The 23,315-nt window shown below is 42.3% G+C and overlaps 1 protein-coding gene and 8 non-coding genes across 10 annotated transcripts; 8 read left to right on the top strand and 1 right to left on the bottom strand.

The window, feature by feature from the left end:
* Window positions 1-17,187: 17,187 nt before the first annotated feature.
* On the top strand, window positions 17,188-17,277 carry LOC125555185 (small nucleolar RNA snoR126). The gene has a single exon (XR_007304616.1). It is a non-coding gene; the product is annotated as a small nucleolar RNA snoR126 (small nucleolar RNA).
* Window positions 17,278-17,418: 141 nt separating this feature from the next.
* On the top strand, window positions 17,419-17,508 carry LOC125555187 (small nucleolar RNA snoR126). The gene has a single exon (XR_007304619.1). It is a non-coding gene; the product is annotated as a small nucleolar RNA snoR126 (small nucleolar RNA).
* A 127-nt stretch (window positions 17,509-17,635) lies between these two features.
* On the top strand, window positions 17,636-17,725 carry LOC125555189 (small nucleolar RNA snoR126). The gene has a single exon (XR_007304621.1). It is a non-coding gene; the product is annotated as a small nucleolar RNA snoR126 (small nucleolar RNA).
* A 127-nt stretch (window positions 17,726-17,852) lies between these two features.
* LOC125555190 (small nucleolar RNA snoR126) lies at window positions 17,853-17,942 on the top strand. The gene has a single exon (XR_007304622.1). It is a non-coding gene; the product is annotated as a small nucleolar RNA snoR126 (small nucleolar RNA).
* Window positions 17,943-18,229: 287 nt separating this feature from the next.
* LOC125555184 (small nucleolar RNA snoR126) lies at window positions 18,230-18,319 on the top strand. The gene has a single exon (XR_007304615.1). It is a non-coding gene; the product is annotated as a small nucleolar RNA snoR126 (small nucleolar RNA).
* Window positions 18,320-18,660: 341 nt separating this feature from the next.
* LOC125555183 (small nucleolar RNA snoR126) lies at window positions 18,661-18,750 on the top strand. Its single transcript, XR_007304614.1, has one exon. It is a non-coding gene; the product is annotated as a small nucleolar RNA snoR126 (small nucleolar RNA).
* A 125-nt stretch (window positions 18,751-18,875) lies between these two features.
* Window positions 18,876-18,964, top strand: LOC125555192 (small nucleolar RNA snoR126). Its single transcript, XR_007304624.1, has one exon. It is a non-coding gene; the product is annotated as a small nucleolar RNA snoR126 (small nucleolar RNA).
* A 127-nt stretch (window positions 18,965-19,091) lies between these two features.
* Window positions 19,092-19,181, top strand: LOC125555186 (small nucleolar RNA snoR126). Its single transcript, XR_007304618.1, has one exon. It is a non-coding gene; the product is annotated as a small nucleolar RNA snoR126 (small nucleolar RNA).
* Window positions 19,182-20,453: 1,272 nt separating this feature from the next.
* LOC125550239 (growth-regulating factor 9-like) lies at window positions 20,454-23,278 on the bottom strand. 2 transcript variants are annotated; one of them, XM_048713185.2, is made up of 4 exons: window positions 22,869-23,278; window positions 22,220-22,408; window positions 21,437-21,755; window positions 20,454-21,267 (listed from the first exon to the last, which is right to left on the bottom strand). In XM_048713185.2, the coding sequence occupies exons 1-4, from the start codon at window positions 23,038-23,040 to the stop codon at window positions 20,721-20,723; spliced, it is 1,227 nt and encodes a 408-aa protein (XP_048569142.1). In that variant the 5' UTR covers window positions 23,041-23,278; the 3' UTR covers window positions 20,454-20,720. The 2 variants fall into 2 exon arrangements, with proteins under 2 accessions (XP_048569142.1, XP_087373606.1); XM_087517480.1 differs by lacking the exon at window positions 22,869-23,278 and having other exon boundaries at window positions 22,220-22,862.
* Between the last annotated feature and the right edge of the window lie 37 nt (window positions 23,279-23,315).

The following is a 23,315-nucleotide window of genomic DNA, read 5'->3' as shown; positions in this document are numbered from 1 at the left end:
AAGGAAGTTTTATTTACCACACAAAGAACTGCTAGACGGAGTGGAAGAGGAGGCCGAGCAGTTCGATCGTCCGTGCCCTAACTTGGCGACGGAGGACACCTAAGGCGACGGCGGAGAAGACGATGTCCGCGGCCGGCGTGAAGACGGCGTCGGAGAGGTTGCGACAGCTAAGCGCTTCATCGCCGGCGTCGTCGAGGGCTAGCGGTGGCGCTAGGGTTTGTGCAAGAGTGGAAGAAAGGATAATGACTGTGGTGAGGCGTGTATTTATAGGGACAAGGACGGCACAGTGTTATTACACAGGTGCCCCTGGCGATTCACATCTGAAGGACACGTGGCCATCATGCAACATATCGGAGGTTGTTCCACGTCCCACGCATGCCTGGATTGTCGGGTGGTCGTTCCCACTTCTCCGGGTTTCAGGTGAAGGAATTAGCATTGAAAGCGGACTTAATGTTTGTCTCTGTATCTTCTGCTGACAAGGACGCAGAGAAGACATTCGACAGTTTCAAGAGAATGCATATGATTTGGAGATATAGAGTTTGAGATAGAAAGCATAGAGAGGTTAGAGTCCGATCACATTCACTTAGTTCAAAAGATTCAACAAGAAGACATAGCTATAAGTGAATGCTGTAGAGGACAGAACACTAGTATATATAATCAACATAGTGAAGATAATCATGAAGACAGGTTGAGATTGAAGCCAAACCAAATGTGAAGACATAGCAAATGCAACAACATGGGTAAAACACTTCAAACAGAAGAATTTGGTGGTGGCGTTACCCACCGTATAGGAAGTATTAGACCCAGACACGGCGCACAATTATCATGGCGCTCCGAAGACAAATTCCACATTAATGTATTCACACTTAGAATGTATGTCTTCATTGATTGAAGATATACTTTACTTCGTGTGTTGCACACCTAAGTCATCAATATGCATAAGTGTTAGGATGTGTGCCTGATCACAGGACATTTGAGGATTCCAAGATATTTAGCTCACACCGTAACTTGCAAAATCTCTTCTCATCCAAGGGCTTGGTGAAGATATCTGCCAATTGATCTTCAGTGCTGACGTGTATGATATCAATATCTTCCTTCACAACATGATCTCTGAGGAAGTGATGACGAATTTCAATGTGCTTTGTCTTCGAGTGCTGAACTGGGTTGTTGGCAATCTTGATGGCGCTTTCGTTGTCGTAGTAGAGTGGCACTTGCTTCAGATGGATGTCATAGTCTTTGAGTGTTTGCTTCATCCACAGAAGCTGAGCGCAGCAAGATCCAGCAGCAATGCATTCAGATTCAGCAGTGGAGAGAGATACACAGTTCTGCTTCTTTGAAGACCAACATACAAGTGATCGTCCCAGAAAATGACATGTGCCTGATGTAGACTTGCGATCCACCTTGTCACCAGCATAATCAGCATCCGAGAATCCAACCAGATCAAACTCTGAGCCCTTTGGATACCATAATCCTAGAGTTGGGGTGTAAGCCAAATATCAAAGAATTCGCTTCACTACCAAGTGATGCGATTCCTTTGGTGCCGCTTGGAATCGAGCACACATGCAAACAGTAAGCATAATATCTGGCCTAGATGCACATAGATAAAGTAAAGAACCAATCATGGAGCGGTATACCTTTTGATCAAACTCTTTACCATTGTCGTCGGGACCCAGATGATGTTTGGCTGGCATTGGCATCGTGAAGCCTTTGCAGTCTTGCATACCAAACTTCTTCAGGCAATCTTTGAGATACGTCTCTTGAGATATAAAGATGTCGTTGCGTTGCTGACGTATTTGAAGACCAAGGAAGAACTTCAGCTCACCCAGCATGGACATCTGATATTGCTCTTGCATCATATATCCAAACTCTTCACTGTATTTCTGATTGGTGCAGCCGAAGATAATGTTATCCACATATATTTGGCACACAAACAGTTCACCATCATATGTCTTCGTGAAGAGAGTGGGGTCGAGGGAACCAGATTTAAAGCCTTTGCTCTTCAGGAAGTCTTTGAGTGTGTCATACCAAGCCCGAGGGGCTTGTTTGAGGCCATACGGTGCCTTGTTGAGCTTGTACACCATGTCAGGATGTTTTGGATCTTCAAAGCCAAGCGGTTGTGCAACATATACTTCTTCTTCAATCTTGCCATTGAGAAAAGCGCTCTTCACATCCATTTGATATAGAAGTATGTTATGATGATTTGCATAGGCCAGCAGTATGCGTATGGCTTCAAGTCTAGCCACGGGAGCAAGTGTTTCATCGAAGTCAATCCCTTCAACTTGAGTGTATCCTTGAGCAACGAGACGAGCTTTGTTTCTGACAACTTGACCATGCTCATCTTGCTTGTTGCGATAGATCCATTTGGTGCCTATTATATTGTGCTTCCGAGGATCAGGATGCTTAACCAGTTCCCATACATTATTCAGCTCAAATTGTTGAAGCTCTTCCTGCATAGCTTGAATCCATTCAGGTTCCATGAAGGCTTCTTCAACTTTCTTGGGTTCTGTTATTGAGACGAATGTGAAGTGCCCACAGAAATTTGCTAGTTGTGTTGCCCTTGAACGAGTGAGTGGACCTGGTGCATTGATGCTATCAATTATTCTCTCAATCTGCACTTCATTTACAACACGAGGATGTACAGGACGAAGATTTTGCTCTTGCTGATCATTGTCATTGTTAGAGGGATTGTCTTCAGGCTGAGCATTGTCTTCAGGTTGATCAAGTGCGGAGATGATAAGTTCTTCTTCAGGTTGAGCTTCAGAAGGTATGATTTCTCCAGTTCCCATAAGTTTGATTGATTCACTGGATGGAACTTCATCCAGCACATTTGGCAGGTGCTCTCTTTGTGAGCCGTTAGTCTCATCGAACCGCACATCCACTGTTTCAACCACTTTATAATGAAAGAGATTGAAGACTCTGTAGGAGTGCCAATCCTTTCCATATCCAAGCATAAAACCCTCATGTGATTTTGGTGCAAATTTTGAAGTGTGATGTGGATCCTTGATCCAGCACCTGGCGCCAAATACTCTGAAGTAACTGACATTTGGCTTCTTGCCAGTAAGGAGCTCATAGGATGTCTTGTTCAGAAGCTTGTGAAGATAAACACGGTTGATGATATGGCATACAGTGTCAATGGCTTCAGGCCAGAATTTTCTTGGAGTCTTGTATTCATCAAGCATCGTCCGAGCCATCTCAATAAGTGTTCTGTTCTTGCGTTCGACTACGCCATTCTGCTGTGGCATGTACGGAGCTGAGAATTCATGTGTGATGCCCAAAGTATCAATATATGTATCTAGGCTAGTGTTCTTGAATTCAGTGCCATTCTGCTGTGGCATGTACGGAGCTGAGAATTCATGTGTGATGCCCAAAGTATCAATATATGTATCTAGGCCAGTGTTCTTGAATTCAGTGCCATTGTCACTTCTGATGTGCTTTATCTTGGCGCCATAGTTGTTCATTGCTCGATTGGCGAAGCGTCTGAAGACATCCTGCACTTCAGTCTTGTAAAGGATTATATGCACCCAAGTATATCTTGAATAATCATCAACAATGACAAAGCCATAGAGAAAAGCAGTAGTAGTAAGAGTTGAGTAATGAGTGGGACCGAAAAGATCCATGTGTAGCAGTTCGAAGGGTTGAGTCGTTGTCATGATTGTCTTCGAGGGATGCTTCGCCCTCGTCATCTTTCCTGCTTCACAGGCACCGCATAAGTGATCCTTCTTGAACTTGATGCCCTCGATGCCTATGACATGCTTCTTCCTTGCAATGGTGTGGAGGTTCCTCATGCCAGCATGCCCTAGCCTTCGATGCCAGAGCCAGCATTCAGAAGCTTTTGCTAGAAGACATACGGCAAGTTGTGGTCCTGCTGAGAAATCTACCACGTACAAATCATCTTTCCGATACCCTTCAAACACTAGAGACTTGTCAGATTCCATTAGTACAAGGCAACAATATTTTCCAAACATCACAATCATGTTTAAATCGCAAAGCATTGAGACAGACATTAAGTTGAAACCAAGGGATTCAACAAGCATGACTTTATCCATGTGTTGATCCTTTGAGATTGCAACTCTACCTAGACCCAATACCTTGCTTTTACCAGTGTCAGCAAATGTGATGTGACTTTTGTCAGATGGACGTAAAGTTGAGTCCATGAGAAGGCTTCGCTTGCCAGTCATGTGATTTGTACACCCACTATCAATAATCCATTCTGAAGCAGCTGGTGTCGTACCCTACAGTGCAGTTAGGGGGATAGGCTTCACGAAGAGAATTGTGAAGAAAAAACATTTGACAAACCAGTGGATTATTAAAGCTTAGATCGAGATTAGGACTGATAGGCAAGTTGCAAGCGATTCAGAAACAAAGTACATAGTAAGACCATTTGGGCATTTGATCTTGCGCCCTACAAGATGTTTAAGGTCCCCAGCAATAGTGTCAGACGATTTTGGTCTTCGGCTGGAGACCTTTCCCTGCAAAAGAGAGTTAAGCTTTCTTAGCCACCCACATCTTCAGGGGTGGCTTCGAAGCAGTAAGTCTAAGTGCAGCATCTGAGAACTTTGGCTTTGGAGCCCTAGCAAAAAGTCTTGCAGGTGGACAATAGTACTCATAAGAATAAGCAGAATAGTTCTTGGTCTTATGAACATGGCGGTTTGATGGACCGCGCTCATATTCATAGGCCTGAGTATGGCTTCCCTGCAAAACATTTGCATTAGTGTGACTCTGGTGAGTCCTCTATCTGTATGAAGCCTTTGGACCGTATGAAGCCTGTGGTCTGGGGTTTGTCTTCTTCACCTGTGGTGTCATGATGACATTCACGGGAAGATTCTCCAAACACCTTTTCGGCACCCAGATCTTCTTCATAGGCGGTCCATTCCTGCAGTTAGTACCGATGTACCTGGCAAACACTTCACCATTCTGATCCTTAAACAGTTTATAGTTTGCATCAAAGGATTCATCAATAACAATGGGGTTAGCACAAGTGAAGCCAGATAGGGTGGATGGATCTGCTGAAGGTTCCTTTGCAGCAACCCATGTGGTTTTGGGGTACTGCTCAGGTTTCCAGTAAGAGCCATCAGCATTCATTTTCCTTTCGAACCCAACACCCTCTTTCCTAGGGTTTCGGTTCAGGATCTGCCTTTTGAGGACATCACATAGTGTCTGATGCCCTTTGAGACTTTTGTACATCTCTATTTCAAGCAATGTCTTCAACCTAGCATTCTCATCAGCAATAGCAGTGGTATCCTTAGCAGAGGGGTTAGTTACCACATCAACAGTTGAACACAGTGCAACAGTGGCAGCAGTAGAACAATTAGCAACAGAAGTAGAGTTATCACGCTGAAGGCATTTAATACATGGTGGTTCAAATCCTTCCTGAGCTGAACTGATCTGTTCGGCGCGAAGTGACTCGTTTTCCTTTTGAAGACCTTCATGAGTCGTTCTCAATTTCTCGAGTTCTTCATGAGTTGTTGAGAGCGTTTCATGACGACTTTCAAGTTCCTCATACTTCATATGAAGATTTTTTATGTCTTCAATTAAGGACTGAGATCGAGTCATTTCAGCGTCCAACAGGTCATCGCTTTTTTCTAACAGTTTTTGAATATGTTCCATAGCTTTCTGTTGCTTAGTGACAAGGGAAGCAAGTTTTGCATAGCTGGGTCCAAATTCATCACCAGATTCATCATCACTGGATTCAGATAAATAGCATTCTATTACCTTAGCATCATTTGCCATAAGGCATGATGCAGAAGATGATGATTCTGGTTCGAATGTCATCGCTTTGAGAGACTCCTTAAAGTCCTCGAACCAAGGATCATGACGAGTTCGATGACCCTCATAGACCTCAGAGAGACGGTCCCATATGAGCTTCGCATGATCGAGATGCATGATATTCCTAAACTGATTTTGAGATAGATAGGAGCAGATGACGTCCTTCGCCGTGAGGTTGAGAAGAGTGTACTTGCGAATGTCATCAGCTTCCGCCATCTTGCACAGATCGGTCAGACCAATCTTAGTGACGGTCCACAGCTCGCTGTTTGTTGCCATGAGGCGCTTCTTCATCATGGCCTTCCACTTGGGATACTCGTGACCGTCAAAGATGGGGCATGACATAGTCTTCATACCTGTGGTCGACATAACTAAAACTCCAGGCGGTTAAACCAAAATCACACAGAACAAGGGAGTACCTTGCTCTGATACCAATTGAAAGTGTGTTATATCGACTAGAGGGGGGGTGAATAGGCAATTTTTATGAAAGTCTTCAAAACATGGAAGTTTCAAAGACAAATGATAGAAATAAACCTATTACCATGCAGCGGAAGGTAGACTACACTAGGCAGACCATAGTCAAGCATTTAATGAAGTGAAACCACAATGACCAATAGCAGCTAGGCAGTAAGGATCAGGTACACAGTGAAGACAAATAGATAAAGCAAATAGGCACTGACTTCACAAGTGCCAACTGTAAATAAAGAGATGAGAAGGATAGAACCAGTGTGCGTGATGAAGACAAAGGTTTGGTAGACCAGTTCCAACTGCGGTGACAGTTGTACGTCTGGTTAGGGCGGATAGGTATTTAAACCTGAGGACACTCAGTCCCGGACACTTAGTCCTGAACACGCAGCTCAGGACACTTAGTCCTCACCGTATTCCCCTTGAGCTAAGGTCACACGGACCTCGCCCAATCACTCTGGTAGGTCTTCAAGGTAGACTTCCAAACCTTCACAGACTTCGTTCACCGGCGATCCACAATGACTCTTAGATGCTCAAACGCGATGCCTAACCGGCTGGAGGATTCACAGTCCTCAAGTGTAATAAGTCTTCAGATCACACAGACAAGAAGACTTAAGTGATTCCTAACACTCTTTGGCTCTGGGTGGTTAGGGCTTTATCCTCTCAAGGAATTCTCTCTCAAAGGCTTCGAGGTGGTTTTCTCTCAAACGACAAAAGCCGTACTTTAACTCTGAGCAGCCAACCGTTTATGGTTGTAGGGGTTGGGCTATTTATAGCCACTAGGCAACCTGACCTGATTTGTCCGAAATGACCCTGGGTCACTAAGGAACTGACACGTGTTCCAACGGTCAGATTTCAAACACACACGGCAACTTTACTTGGGCTACAAGCAAAGCTGACTTGTCCAACTCTGGACAAGATTCGCTCTCATAGTCTTCACTCGAAGACATAGGATTTTAGTTAAGCATCACTTCAGTCATTCTGACTGGTTCTCTTGGACCCCACTTAACAGTACGGTGGTTCCTATGACTCAACAAAGTAGAAAAAGAACTACGAAAGATCTAAGTCTTCGCGCTCCATAGTCTTCATGCGATGTCTTCTCTTGTCATAGTCTTCAATGTGAATGTCTTCACATACCACCTTTGACTTCAATGTCTTCATACATTTTTAGGGGTCATCTCTGGTAGGAAAACCGAATCAATGAGGGACTTCTACCTGTGTTATCCTGCAATTCTCACAAACACATTAGTCCCTCAACTAGGTTTGTCGTCAATACTCCAAAACCAACTAGGGGTGGCACTAGATGCACTTACACATATATACATGACCATACCTAGATATTCTCATAACTATGCACAATTCTTTCAATTGCTCGACAGTAATTCGTTTACCCACCGTAATACTTATGCTCTTGAGAGAAGCCACTAGTGAAACCTATGGCCCCCGGGTCTATCTTCCATCATATTAATCTTCCAACACTTAGTTTTTTCCTTTGCCATTTATTTTACTTTGCATCTTTATCATAAAAATACCAAAAATATTATCTTATCATATCTATCAGATCTCACTCTCGTAAGTGACCGTGAAGGGATTGACAACCCCTTTATCGCGTTGGTTGCGAGGTTCTTATTTGTTTGTGTAGGTGCGTGGGACTCGAGCGTGATCTCCTACTGGATGGATACCTTGGTTCTCAAAAACGGAGGGAAATACTTATGCTACTTTGCTACATCATCCTTTCCTCTTGAAGAGAAAACCAACGCAGTGCTCAAGAGGTAGCAAGAAGGATTTCTGGCGCCGTTGCCGGGGAGATTCGCGCCAAGTCAAGTCAAGATTTGACTCCTAACAATGATCCATTTTTGGCACCGTTGCCGGAGTCTATGCACAAGTCAAGACATACCAAGTACCCATCACAAACTCTTATCCCTCGCATTACATTATTTGCCATTTGCCTCTCGTTTTCCTCTCCCCCACTTCACCATTGTCGTTTTATTCGCCCTCTCTTTTCCGTTTTGTCGCTTTCTTGCTTGCCTTGTCGTTATGGCTAGTCCTCTATCTTCTTCGTTGTCTCCCGAGAATGAAGTTCTTAATTTTAAGCAAAGGGAGGGAGAAAATCTAATAGACGCTTGGTATAGAATTTGCAATGCTCAAAATAGATCTACCAGGAAGCAATCTTCTTCGCAATTTTTATGTAGGCGCTACTCCTTGGTATAGATATATTCTTGATACCATTATCGGAGGGAATTTCTTGGGTAGCCGTAGTTTTGATTCTTATAATGCTATGATAGATTTGTTTGGCTCACCACCTCTTTTGGTTAATGGAACTATGTTAACTCTGGAACATGTGATGCAAAGGCTTGAAATTATTGAGAATAAAGTTGCTACTGTAGAGTTGATTGAGAATTTGGATAAAAAGATCCACAACCAAATTATCCAATATGGATCTAAGGTGGGAGTTACTCTGAAAAGTTTTACGGAAAAAGAACCCATAGTTAATGAAAGAATAGATCAAGATTCTACTAGAATCGATAAACTTGAGGGAATTATCACCAACTTGGGGTCCACTTTTTCTTCCGTTAAAAATACTCCAAATCCTCCTACCAAAATTGCCAAGCTTGTTTATGTTCCTAAAAATAAGGGTGAATCCTCTAGTAAGGAAACTGTGGATTTAAAATCAATAAGTGTTCACCCCAATCTTTTTGCTATCATTAAGGAACCGTTTGCTACAAATGATTTTCTTGATTTCGTGCCTAGGAGTTTGATAATTAATAAAAATAAAGAAATTCCTAAGAGTTATAGGTGTATTATTGAAGAATTACCTACCAAACATGGCAATACCTAGATCTATCTTCGCTTTTATGCCTAGCTAGGGGCGTTAAACGATAGCGCTTGTTGGGAGGCAACCCAATTTTGTTTTTATTCCTTGCTTTTGCTCCTGTTTAGTAATAAATAATTTATCTAGCCTCTGTTTTGGTTGTGTTTTTTGTGTTTAATTAGTGTTTGTGCCAAGTAGAACCATTGGGAAGACTTGAGAAAAGTCCTTTTGATCTTGCTGTAAAAAACAGAAACTTTAGCGCTCACGACAATTGCTGCCATTTTTATTTGGAGAGTGCTATTTAGTTAATTCTTTTTGAAAATGATTAATAGATAAATTACTCACGTCCAGAAATTTATTTTAGAATTTTTTGGGTTCCATAAGTTGCGTTAGCTACAGATTACTACAGACTGTTCTGTTTTTGACAGATTCTGTTTTTCTTGTGTTGTTTGCTTATTTTGATGAATCTATGGCTAGTAAAAGAGTTTATAAACCATATAAAAGTTGGAATACATTTGGTTTAACACCAATATAAATAAAGAATCAGTTCATTACAGTACCTTGAAGTGGTGTTTTGTTTTCTTTTGCTAACGGAGCTCACGAGATTTTCTATTTTGAGTTTTGTGTTGTGAAGATTTCAAGTTTTGGGTAAAGATTTGATGGATTATGGAACAAAGAGTGGCAAAAGCCTAAGCTTGGGGATGACCATGGAACCCCAAGGTAAAATTCAAGGACACCAAAAAGCCTAAGCTTGGGGATGCCCCGGAAGGCATCCCCTCTTTCGTCTTCGTCTATCGGTAACTTTACTTGGAGCTATATTTTTATTCACCACATGATATGTGTTTTGCTTGGAGAGTCTTGTATGATTTTAGTCTTTGCTTTTTAATTTACCATAATCATCCTTGCTGTACACACCTTTTGAGAGAGACTCACATGATTTGAAATTTATTAGAATACTCTATGTGCTTCACTTATATCTTTTGAGCTATATAGTTTTTGCTCTAGTGCTTCACTTATATCTTTTAGAGCACGGTGGTGGATTTGTTTTATAGAAACTATTGATCTCTCATGCTTCACTTATATTATTTTGAGAGTCCCTTAGAACAACATGGAAATTTGCTTTAATATAAAAACTTTCATAGAAGTTCATTGAATACTATGAGAAGTTTGATACTTGATAATTGTTTTGAGATATGGAGATGGTGATATTAGAGTCATGCTAGTTGAGTAGTTGTGAATTTGAGAAATACTTGTGTTGAAGTTTGTGACTCCCGTAGCATGCATGTATGGTGAACCGTTATGTGATGAAGTCCGAGCATGATTTATTTATTGATTGTCTTCCTTATGAGTGGCGGTCGGGGACGAGCGATGGTATTTTCCTACCAATCTATCCCCCTAGGAGCATGCGCGTAATACTTTGTTTCGATAACTAATAGATTTTTGCAATAAGTATGTGAGCTCTTTATGACTAATTTTGAGTCCATGGATTATACGCACTCTCACCCTTCCACAATTGCTAGCCTCTCTAGTATCGCGCAACTTTTGCTGGTACCTTAAACCCACCATATACCTTCCTCAAAACAGCTACCATTCCTACCTATTATGGCATTTCCATAGCCATTCCGAGATATATTGCCATGCAACTTTCCACCGTTCCTTTATTATGACACACTTCATCATTGTCATATTGCTTGCATGATCATGTAGTTGACATCGTATTTGTGGCAAAGCCACCGTTCATAATTCTTCATACATGTCACTCATGCATCATTGCACATCCCGGTACACCGCCGGAGGCATTCACATAGAGTCATATTTTTGTTCTAAGTATTGAGTTGTAATTCTTGAGCTGTAAGTAAATAAAGTGTGATGATCATCATTATTAGAGCATTGTCCCAAGTGAGGAAAGGATGATGGAGACTATGATTCCCCCACAAGTCGGCATGAGACTCCGGACGAAAAAAAAGAGAAAAGAGGCCAAAAAAAAGAGAAGGCCCAAATAAAAAAATGAGAGAAAAAGAGAGAAGGGACAATGCTACTATTCTTTTTCCACACTTGTGCTTCAAAGTAGCACCATGATCTTCCTGATAGAGAGCCTCTTATGATATCACTTTCATATACTAGTGGGAATTTTTCATTATTGAACTTGGCTTATATATTCCAATGATGGGCTTCCTCAAAATGCCCTAGGTCTTCGTGAGCAGGCGAGTTGGATGCACACCCACTTAGTTTATTTTTTTGAGCTTTCATATACTTATAGCTCTAGTGCATCTGTTGCATGGCAATCCCTACTCACTCACATTGATATCTATTGATGGGCATCTCCATAGCCCATTGATACGCCTAGTTGATGTGAGACTATCTTCTCCTTTTTTGTCTTCTCCACAACCACCATTTTATTCCACATATAGTGTTATATCCATGGCTCACGCTCATATATTGTGTGAAGATTGAAAAAGTTTGGGAACATCAAAAGTATGAAACAATTGCTTGGCTTGTCATCGGGGTTGTGCATGATTTAAATATTTTGTGTGGTGAAGATAGAGCATAGCCAGACTATATGATTTTGTAGGGATAACTTTCTTTGGCCATGTTATTTTGAGAAGACATAATTGCTTAGTTAGTATGCTTGAAGTATTATTATTTCTATGTCAATATTAAACTTTTATCTTGAATCTTTCGGATCTGAACATTCATGCCACAATAAAGAAAAAATACATTGAGAAATATGTTAGAAAGCATTCCACATTAAAAATTCTTCTTTTTTCATTTACCTACTCAAGGACGAGCAGGAATTAAGCTTGGGGATGCTTGATACGTCTCCAACGTATCTATAATTTTTGATTGCTCAATGCTATTATATTATCTATTTTTGATGTTAATGGGCTTTATTTTACACTTTTATATCATTTTTGGGACTAACCTACTAAACGGAGGCCCAGCCCAAATTGCTGTTTTTTTGCCTATTTTAGGGTTTCGAAGAAAAGGAATATCAAACGGAGTCCAAACGGAATGAAACCTTCGGGAACGTGATTTTCTTAACAAACATGATCCAGGAGACTTGGAGTGGGCGTCAAGAAACGATCGAGGAGGGCACGAGGCAGGGGACGCGCCTACCCCCCTGGGCGCGCCCTCCACCCTCGTGGGCCCCTCGATGCTCCACCGATGTACTTCTTCCTCCTATATATATATCCACGTATCCCCCAAACATCCAGGAGCACCACGAAAATCTAATTCCACCGCCCCAACCTTATGTACCCGAGAGATCCCATCTCGGGGCCTTTTCCGGAGCTCCGCCGGAGGGGGCATTGGTCACGGAGGGCCTCTACATCAACTCCATGGCCTCTCCGGTGATGTGTGAGTAGTTTACTTCAGACCTACGGGTCCATAGTTATTAGCTAGATGGCGGCTTCTCTCTGTTTGGATCTCAATACAAAGTTTTCCTCGATTCTCTTGGAGATCTATTCGATGTAATCTTCTTTTGCGGTGTGTTTGTCGAGATCTGATGAATTGTGGGTTCATGATCAAGTTTATCTATGAACAATATTTAAATCTCCTCTGAATTCTTTTATGTATGATTGGTTTATCTTTGCAAGTCTCTTCGAATTATCAGTTTGGTTTGGCCTACTAGATTAATCTTTCTTGCAATGGGAGAAGTGCTTAGCTTTGGGTTCAATCTTGTGGTATCCTTTCCCAGTGATAGCAGGGGCAGCAAGGCACGTATTGTATTGTTGCCATCGAGGATAAAAAATGGAGCTTATATCATATTGGATAAGTTTATCCATCTACATCATGTCATCTTACTTAAAGCATTACTCTGTTCTTATGAACTTAATACTCTAGATGCATGCTGGATGGCGGTCGATGTGTGGAGTAATAGTAGTAGATGCAGAATCGTTTCGGTCTACTTGTCGCGGACGTGATGCCTATATACATGATCATACTTAGATATTTTCATAACTATGCTCAATTCTATCAATTGCTCGATGGTAATTCGTTTACCCACCATAATACTTATGCTCTCGAGAGAAGCCACTAGTGAAACCTATGGCCCCCGGGTCTATCTTCCATCATATTAATCGCCCAATACTTAGTTATTTCCTTTGCCGTTTATTTTACTTTACATCTTTATTTCTCTTTATCATAAAAATACCAAAAATATTATCTTATCATATCTATCAGATCTCACTCTCGTAAGTGACCGTGAAGGGATTGACAAGCCCTTTATTGCGTTGGTTGCGAGGTTCTTATTTGTTTATGTAGGTGCATGGGACTCAAGCATGATCTCCTACTAGATTGATACCTTGGTTCTCAAAAACTGAGGGAAATACTTACGCTACTTTGCTGCATCACCCTTTTCTCTTCAAGGAAAAACCAACGCAATGCTCAAGAGGTAGCATCCTACACTAGGGGCTTGACCTACTCGATGCTCCACATTCTTCCCGTGCTTCTTTAGCGGTGGACACTTGCAACACTTCATCTGGACACATGGTTCTTAGCCCTAGTTCTTTTCGTACATGATTTTGCAGAATCAAGATTGTGGAAAATTCTCCCAGAATCTGCTTCCCCAAGAATCTTTCGTCGAGTTCTTTTCTGAGATTGTAGTTTGAGATTGTGGATTGAGTTATATGATAAAATCTCTGTATTACCCCTAGACATAAAATGTTTGATGAATTGTTAACACTTGTTTCGAACATTTTAGCTAAAAAGAAGAAGAACAACATGCTGAGAAAGGGGATGGCTCGAAGTGGACTTGCGGTCGCCATGCAGCTTCAGGAAGGAAGGAAGGTGTCGGCTGCAATATGTGCAGAGCAGCGCAGGCAGCTTCGGGCGTCCCACGGGGGCTGAGGAGGAGGGTCTGTGGCGGGGGATGGGGCCGGCAACGTCGTGGACCGGGACGGCAAGGCGCGGCCGGCGGCGGTGCTCGAACCCTAGTGCTCGGTGCGTGATGCGGGTCGAATTTCCCTCGATGCGAAATTGTTGGGCATCGAGCGCAAACGCGCGCTCGTTTTCTTCTGTACGAAGCGTGGATGCTTCAATGGCATTTTGGTCGTAATAACTTGTTGCAATAGGGGTACTCTTTTAACTCGAACAATTTTTGTTTGAGGGACTCTGCAAAATGCCAATATTCTGGGAAAATCCAAGTTTTTAGGAGATTTTGGATTGCACTAGGACTCTACAGAATCCTCTCGAGATTTTGGAGAGGCAACCGAGTTCTTTCGATCAAAGATTTTCCAGACCGAGATTCTCCATAATCTGCTCAAAAGAACTGGGCCTTAGTCTACTAGGATTGTGTGTGCGTGTGTGTGCGTCCTTTTATTCATCGTGTATTGCGTGAAAATGGAAAAAAATGACCCTTATCTGAAACTTCAACACAAAATGGCCCCAATCTAAATATATTTCACGAAATGGCCCATTTTGCATGACGCCCGGGGCTAGGGCGCCATGCTGGATAGCATGACGCCCCGGGTTAGGGCGTCATGCTATGTGGCATGACGGCCTAGCATGACGCCCTAGGCCGGGGCGTCATGCTACATGTCGCTACCATTGCGCCCTAGCCCAGGGTGTCATGCTCTCTAGCATGGCGCCTTAGCTACGGGCGTCATGCAAAAGAGGGCCATTTCGTGAAATGTTTTTAGATTGAGGTCATTTTGCGTTGAAGTTTCATATAAGGACCAGTTTTATTCATTTTCACTTGTATTGCTTCTACGTGTTCTCCTCCTATGAGAGCTTTGGCATGTGTTCCTGTAAACGTATCGGGGTACTCCCACACATGGGGTATTTCCAAATAAAAAAAATCACCACAAACGTCATGAAAAAGGGCGTCTCCGGTGCTAAAAGATCATATCCCAGGTATTGGGAACATAAGTCACAAAAATGAACTAACAAAAGTAGATGACAAAAAAAGTTCAAATCCAAATTCACAATGCATCTTTAGCAATAAAACAAAAAAATCTAGCTATGATTAGTAACTAATTTAACTTGGTACGCGGATTCGGCCTATTAGCACAACCAACACGGAATATGTAGTCTTCTTCCTTGTTTCTAAAGCTGCATATTGATTTTGATTTGAAACTAGTCGTCATAGCAATGTTACAGTTTTATTTCATACATTTTGCAATTTTTAAATAGTTTTTTTTTCTCAGACAAGCTTTTAAATATGTCAAAACATTCTGAGGTGTTATGGGCGTGGGGAGATCACTGTTATTTCTCTCTCATGTACCCTATTATAATCTGGTCCAAACTTTTGGGCCTGCAGGGTTAAAATGGTTTTTATAAATATTAGTACAGACATAAGCGCTCATATACACGCACATAAACTCGCCCTTATAAACGCATAGACGCATACCCTACCCCTATGAGCACCTCCGAAAGACTGAGCCGATATATTATCTTGAGATTTACGAAGTTACGGTAAGCGCCTTGTCGTTGACGGGAATGTTTCCTCCCACTGAATGCGCATCGCCGAAATCCTAAATTAAATCCAGAAATAAATGCGAGCATCAGAATTTGAATCGTAATGGGCTGTAAATACCACAGTCTCTCTAACCATCTAACCACCACAGGCCGAAGAACAACAACTCGGCCCAGTCTCTGTGAGTTCCAAATGGCAGCAGGCACAAGCTCAGGCCCTGTTCGGGACGAAGGGATTTTACGGGAATTGTGGTGGTTTCCTTTCCTTCGGTATTTTTTTTCTTTAGGAGCGTTCGGTACAAATGAAACAACCCAATAGATTCCAAAGGTAAGGCTTCTTAGCCTGCGGTTTTTATGGGAACTGAAACATCCGCTGGAAGCTCATTTTTCGTGTAGGCCCGAGGAAAACTGGCGCAGTGTAGGAGTAACTGGATTTGACATGTCTGGCTCCAGAAGTGGGGTAGACCTGGTTTACATGGACCATGCATGGATCTGTGTTGCTAAAACGGTGGTGGTGCATGTGGTCTATGTTCACATGTAACAACGATTCACATGCATAGCAGGTGGTAAAATTCTGTGTTTTGACTCTTTTCTGAAACCCATTCAAAATCTGATCCTAGTTTAAAAAAAGTCAAGATCTAACTCTTTTGCTATCGTCAGGGTTCATGACGGTAGGGTGTAACAGCCTACCCGCCAGGGACCTTGGCGGTAGGAAACATCCTTACTGCCAAACATACTGACGGTAGCCTGTACAACCCTACCGCTAAGGTGCCTGACGGTAGGCACGAGCACGTATTATGTTCAACATTTAGGAGAATTTTGCGGTAGGGCATGCAACCCTATCGTCAGGGACCTTGACGGTAGGCTGTTAGACCCTACCATCATGGACCTTGACGGTAGCAAAAGGATCAGATCTCGAAATTTTATCAGACTAGGGTCAGAACATGAATAGATATCAGAAAAGGGGTCAAAACACGAAATTTAAGCACAGCAGGTTGCCCTTGATTTTTTTAGTCCAGCCATAAGCGCATTCTATCTCCAGTACAGCTACACTGGCTTCCTGCGTTCCGAGCACCACTAGTTAAAAAAATTCCTCCAATTTCAAGCCTGTAGATTTTGACTTTGTCCTCCACCCTGTTCCTACATTTTTTTTCTGTTCCTCTGTTTTGAGCACCTGCATCCCGAACAGATCTGACCAGTGCTCTACTGTCAGACCTGCAGCTTCCCCCCCCCCCCCCCCCACACTGAATCAGCAGCTACCAGATCTGACCAGATCTCCTCCCTGATTCTACCAGGGATAAGCTATTTTCCGGCGAATTCCCCCCTCTCCTCTGCAATTTCTATCGGCCTCGATTGTAGGCTCGTCGACCTCCGCAAATCGATTGTGAATTTTCTTTTCCCCGATTATTAAGCACGCGCTGGATAGCATCTTGAGCCGCCGCAGCCCGACGGATCGATTTTACAGGAGTTGGGGTCATTTTGACGACCTGTAGCTTTCTTCTTCCAGTTACTACCAGATCCTGCGATTCTGATAGCCATAGCCCGAGAAATAGATTCCCCCGCACGCTTATAAGTTTATTGTTGCGCTTGCGTTTTGTTCTTTAATTAATCTCAGTATTTTAATTGGCGCTTCATTTTTTTAGTTTGGTTATTTCTGCATTATTACTGTCAGGAGTCTGCATATGTGATTTCTCCATCTTTTTTTAGGATCCTTACATACAATTGTTCTTGCGTGGCTGTGATGACAACAAGATTACTTGTTCATACCTTAATTTCAGCGAAGGACCAAAGCTGATGACTTCATTTGTGCGTGTCTGAGCCTCTGCACTTGTTCTTTTTTCCTGGAGCGCAGTTGTTCAAGTTTGGTTCTCTTATACAGTACCTACCTTCTTATGTTGGTTTTTGTCTCGATTTTGGTTCTTGTATTTAAGGTGACAATTGTGTATTGGAGGAGCTAGTTTGTGCGGCTGTGATGACAACTAGATTACTTGTTCATAACTTAATTTCAGTTAAGGACCAAACCTGATGACTTTATTTGTGCGTGTCTGAGACGGCGCACTTGTTTGTGTCTTGAGTGCAGCTGCTTAAATCTGGTTCTTTTCTACCTTCTTACGTTGGTTTGTCTGGATTTTTGTTCTTGTATTTTACGTGACAATTGTGTATTAGAGGAACTAGCTTGCCTGGCTGTGATGACAGCTAGATTACTTCTTCATACCTTAATTTCAGTTAAGGACCAAATCTGATGACTTTATTTGTGCGTGTCTGAGCCGGCGCACTTGTTTGTGTCTTGAGTGCAGCTGTTTAAATCTGGTTCTTTTCTACCTTCTTACGTTGGTTTGTCTGGATTTTTGTTTTTGTATTTTAGGCAACAATTGTGTATTAGACGAACTAGCTTGCCTAGCTGTGATGACAACTAGATTATTTGTTCATAATTTAATTTCAGTTAAGGACCAAATCTGATGACTTTATTTGTGCGTGTCTGAGCCGGCGCACTTGTTTGTTTATGCAGTGCACTTGTTTAAATTTGGTTCTCTTCTACTTCTACTCCCTCCGTTCACAAATATAAGTTGTTTTGGAAATTTCAAATGGACTACATGCGGACTGAAATGAGTGAACAAACACACTAAAACGTGTGTATATACATCCTATTCAGAAAAAAAAAAGATCATCTTATATTTGTGAGCGGAGGGAGTACCTTGTAACGTTGGTTTTTGTCATGATTTTTGTTCTTGTGTTTTAGGTGACAAAATTGTGTAATAGAGGAACTGGTTTGCCTGGCTGTGATGACAATAAGATAACTTATTCATACCTTAATTTCAGTTAAGGACCAAATCTGATGACTTTATTTGTGCGTGTCTGAGCCGGTACACTTGTTTGTCTGTGCAGTTGTTTAAGTGGTTCTGTCCTACCTTCTTAATCTGATTTTCGTCACAGATTTTGTTTCTTGTATTTTAGGCGACAATTGTTTATTAAAGGAACTAGTTTGCGTGGCTTCAATGACTACAATATTACTTGTTCATACCTTAATTTCAGTTGAGGACCAAATCTGATGACTTTATTTGTGCGTGTCTGAGCCGGCACACTTGTTTGTGTATGCAGTGCAGTTGTTTAAATTTGGTTCTCTTCTACCATCTTATGTTGGTTTTGTTTTGATTTTTGCTCTTGTATTTTAGGTGCAATTGTGTATTAGAGGAACTAGTTTTGCGTGGCTGTGATGACAACAAGATCACTTCTTCATAACTTAATTTCAGTTAAGGACCAAACCTGATGACTTTATTTGTGCGTGTCTGAGCCGGCGCACTTGTTTCTCTGTGTAGTTGTATAAGTTTGATTCTCTTCTACCTTCTTAAGCTGATTTTCGTCTCAGATTTTGTTTCTTGCATTTTACGCGACAGTTGTGTATTAGAGGAACTAGTTTGGGAGGCTGTGATGACAACTAGATTACTTGTTCATAATTTAATTTCAGTTAATACCAAATCCGACGACTTTATTTGTGCGTGTTTGAGCCGGCACACTTGTATGTCTGTACAGTTGCTTAAGTTCGATTCTGTCCCACCTTCTTAAGTTTATTTTCGTCTCAATTTTCTGGTCTGTGTTTTAGGTGACGACAATTGTTTATTAGAGGAACTAGTTTGCGTGGCTGTGATGACAACAAGATTACTTCTTCATACCTTAATTTCAGTTAAGGACCAAAACCGATGACTTTGTTTGTGCGTGTCTGAGCCGGAGCACTTGTTCTGTACAGTTTTTTAAGTTTCATTCTCTCCTACCTTATTAAGTTTTTTTGGTCTCTATTATTTGTTCTTGTATTTTAGGTGAAAACTGTGTATTAGACGAACTAGCATATCGATTTTGCATTCTCCAGTATCTATTGTGGTTTATGTAACATCACCAATCATTGTTCATGGGAGTTCCACAGTTTTGGCAAGCCATTGCTTCTTGATAGCTACTGGCTTCAGTTACTCCCATATTGATGCAATGCAAGATAGCCCTTGTTCCATGAATATGGTTGGACTTCGGGTTAGGCCTGCCTTCGACATATGCAAATATGCCTTTGTGCTTTGTAGTGTGTTAGCTCGGTTTTGTATAGTGTTCTTGTCTAGCTGAGATATTCTGTTTCTTGGTGCTGATACTTTATTTATCATTTGACGAGCTCTGTGCATATCCGAGCCAATGCTGCTTATTCTCGGTGTGCTCCTTGTTGCTAAACCTTTTGTACTATTTCAGTTTGGTTTGCCCAGGTTTTGTTTCTGATTAACCGACTGTTAAAGGTACTTATATCAACTCTGCGTATTTCTTGATTCTCATGCATTTGCAAACTAGATTAGGCGGATATGATCAATTCATCATATTCGCTTTGCATTTTCATGTGTGATTGACATCAAAATTGTTCTTATGGTTGATATTTCCGTACGGGCACAACAAAACAATGGGTTTTTCAGGAACTTGCTTCATACTGATAAACTGGCAAAATCAAATAACATCGGCCTAAGAGAGACTGTATGATCCTCCTGTATAGGTAGCTAGCTGGATACTGTTCTTATCTGCCGGATGTCCTATTGATACGTATCTCTGCTGTAATACTCCTCACTGTATCAATCCTGTCCTGGACATAATCAATACAGGAGTATATCAAATTTAAGGGCCATCACCGTACCAGACATGGGTTCATTCTTTTGAATCATACTAGAGATGATAAACTGTCCTCAGAAAGTATGATAAAAGTTTCCAGAAATTGACTGTATAATTGTACTATGATTACTGGGCTCATTTAACCTGCAGTAAGTTGTCCAAGGCTTGATAACCAAATGGCCTTATATGTTTGTCAGGACGATTTGAATTGATATTCATCTGCTTGTTATATGATTATTACAATATATGCCATCCTTATGAAGAGTTGACAGTTATGGTCTTGGACATTGACAAACAGAACCATGGGTGTTATGGGCTCAAATAATTTCAGAAAAGTTCCTTGGAAGTTGGAACTACTGGATGGATATGAAGAAATGGATCCTTATAGTTTACCTGTTAAAAGATGTAGCTAATAAGCTTGATACAAGGCAAGCCATAATATTTTAGGATACAGCCAAATTCCTAAACACTAAAAGTTGCAACTACTGGATATTACAAAACAGAAGATTGAAAATATGGAGAGAAGAACAAGCATGGATGGGTCACACATCTAAGCTACTTCATCCTGCTTCCATCAGCATTGTTCCCTTCCATGGTGAATTTTGCTATGTCTAGCTCTCCATTTACTGCGAACTCACATTTCATGTTCATCAAGACTCAGTAACCAACCATATGATCTTGATTCACACTTATTGGTCAAGTCATCAGTATTCTTGGAGTTTGTTAGGATTTCACCTAAAGGCCCACCTTGAGGTATCTCCCAAGAGCTTGAGATGCAATCCTCCTGCACTTGCATCATGTTAGATGCAAGGCAGCTGATGTGTCGACCTTCTGTAGATGAATAGAAAGTAGATGGCACTGAAGCATTGTTTTTCTGAGACTCGATCTTGTCATTCTTATGCATGCTGAAATCTTGAAGGACTGATTGAAGGCACCCGCGATCATGGAGTGTCGTGGAAGAAACGTCCTTACTGCTCTGCTGGTTGCTTCTTTCCCAAGGCTTCAATACAGTATTTGAGGAGATCGATTCACTATCGACTGCCGGGCTGAACTTATCTGGTTTGCTCTGTTGCTTCAGTTGAGAGAACAAGGACAATGTGTGTTGTTGATTAGTAGAATTCAGGAGTGGAGCACTGTTGCCTTCTTCAGGGTTGTTTCCCCTGGCTTTGCTCACCATTGCCCTGCAAACGAGTACAAGTGTTAAATCGAAATTATGACCTTGCAATAAAATTTAAATGTTTTTGCTTGTTTCTTTGCCTCCCTAGCTTAGCAGTTGCATTTTTTCAGTCACTCCATAGCTGTGAAATAGTTCTGATCCATATAAGAAACTAAGATTCAATGTATACAAACCTGTTTAAATTATCTGTCCAATAACTGACGCTCCCTGGCTTCAGTTCATCACCAGCTTTTGCTTTCTTACAGCCACCCTGTGAGACAGGGGCCGATATCGAGCCAGCAGCAGGTGTCTCTTTGGCGTTCTTCCTTGTTTGGTTTTCCACAGGCTTTCTTGAACGATGGCGGTTCCTATTGATGTGCCGCTCACAGTACTTGTGCTCGGCCATCGCCTCCTTTGAGCACCGCCATTTCTTGCCGTCTGTTCGACGGCATCTTCCAGGTTCCGGGTCAGAATCTGCATTGGTGAACCCTTGATAGACAGGCCTCCAGGGCACTGCATTGCAGGGAAGCAGGTCATGCTCTGCTTGCATTTATAGCTTTGTAACCAAGTATTCCTCTGTATCAAAATATAAGGCGTTTTTGCAGTTCAAAACGTCTTATATTTTGATACGGAGGTAGTAGTAGACAGTATTAAGGTTGTGCTTGATGCATATGTTAACTTGCTTGGTGACTAAATCTAAATAGATAGCTGAGGCAACATCTTATATGCAGCATTTGTGCCATGCCTACTGACTGATATATTCTTATTTAGAAATACTTACAAATATGCAAAAAAAACAATATTTGCTGACATGCTTTTAGATATCACGTGCAGGACAGTACTTTTTCTACCAAGACAGATCTTTTACTGCATCACATTTACAGGCAGTCATATCTATACACAACGTTGGCTGCGTTTCTACCTCAGTAAAAAAAATGAGATGTGAGTATAGTACATGTTTTTGGCTGGATGCTTACTTCTATCGGAGGAGGGTCTGAAGCTCTTGCTGATGGAGATGAGCAGGCCGGAAGGTATGGGGGCCTTTGCATTGAGATACTTGTAAATGAGGGCCTGGTGCTCCAGCTCCATCCACTGTGAAGGGGTGAAGGGCATCTTGCTCCTGGCCAGCAACAGCCTCTGCTCATTGGACCTCCCAAAATCCATACCTAGATGCAAAAAGAAGAAGAGGAAACCCCACTCAGCATGAGCAAAAATGCTCAGTGAAGCAACAGCCTTATCTTGAAAATATCCATGGATATGCTTATTTATTTGTTTCTTGTTATTGCAGGCGCCGAGTGAAGACAAAAGTGTAGATAAATAAAGCAGTAAAAAGAAGCAATGGAATGGAGCAGCCTTGGCTGAGCAGGAGGGCCCCCAGTGAATGGGTAGGTTCGAGCGAATCCCCATGGCCATGAATCGAGCTGGTGGCGCTGCTGAGTGAGAGGTGAGAGAGAGGGCTCATGGAGTGCTGCTTTTGACTCTTTTCCTTTTATCTTTGAACATGGGAACAGTAGGACGCCAGAGGACTGCCCATCTATCATGGCTTGCAGAGAGCAGATCGAGCGGAGTACATCACAGATGCCAGAAAAAATGTGTGGAAGAGGGAGGAGCGGATCCAAGAAAGACCTGAGGGCGGCTGGTGAGCGGCGGCGGCCTTGGAGAAGCTGAGCATCTTCTGCTCGTCGAGGAAGGGGGAGGGGTAGGGGTAGGGGCAAGCGGCAGCCTGGGTGAAGCCGCCGCCGGATCTCGCGTCCTTGGTCGCCGGCGGCGTGTAGCCCAGCACCTGCCCGAGCTCCATGGCGGCGGCGGGGAGCTCAGGAAGCGTTAGGGGGGAGCGGGGAGGGGGCGGCGGGCATCGCTGGAGCTGGAGGCAGTGGCGTGGCTGAAGTGGAGTGGGAGTGGGAGTGGGAGGCAGGGAGTGTGCCTCTTTGGGGGACTGGGGGTGGCCCTTAAATAGCAACGGCCTGTCTTTTCACTGGGGCCTTTTGCTTTGCTCTCGTTTTCTTTCTTTATCGTCGGTGTTTTTGAGCGAGTGATGCTCGACGACGCTTTGGTGGCCGGTGACAGCGAGTG

The sequence above is a fragment of the Triticum urartu genome, chromosome 4A (genome assembly GCF_056163025.1).
Source record: "Triticum urartu cultivar PI428250 chromosome 4A, HENAU_Tu73, whole genome shotgun sequence".
Lineage (NCBI taxonomy): Eukaryota > Viridiplantae > Streptophyta > Magnoliopsida > Poales > Poaceae > Triticum > Triticum urartu.
This window is presented reverse-complemented; position numbering and strand designations above follow the sequence as displayed.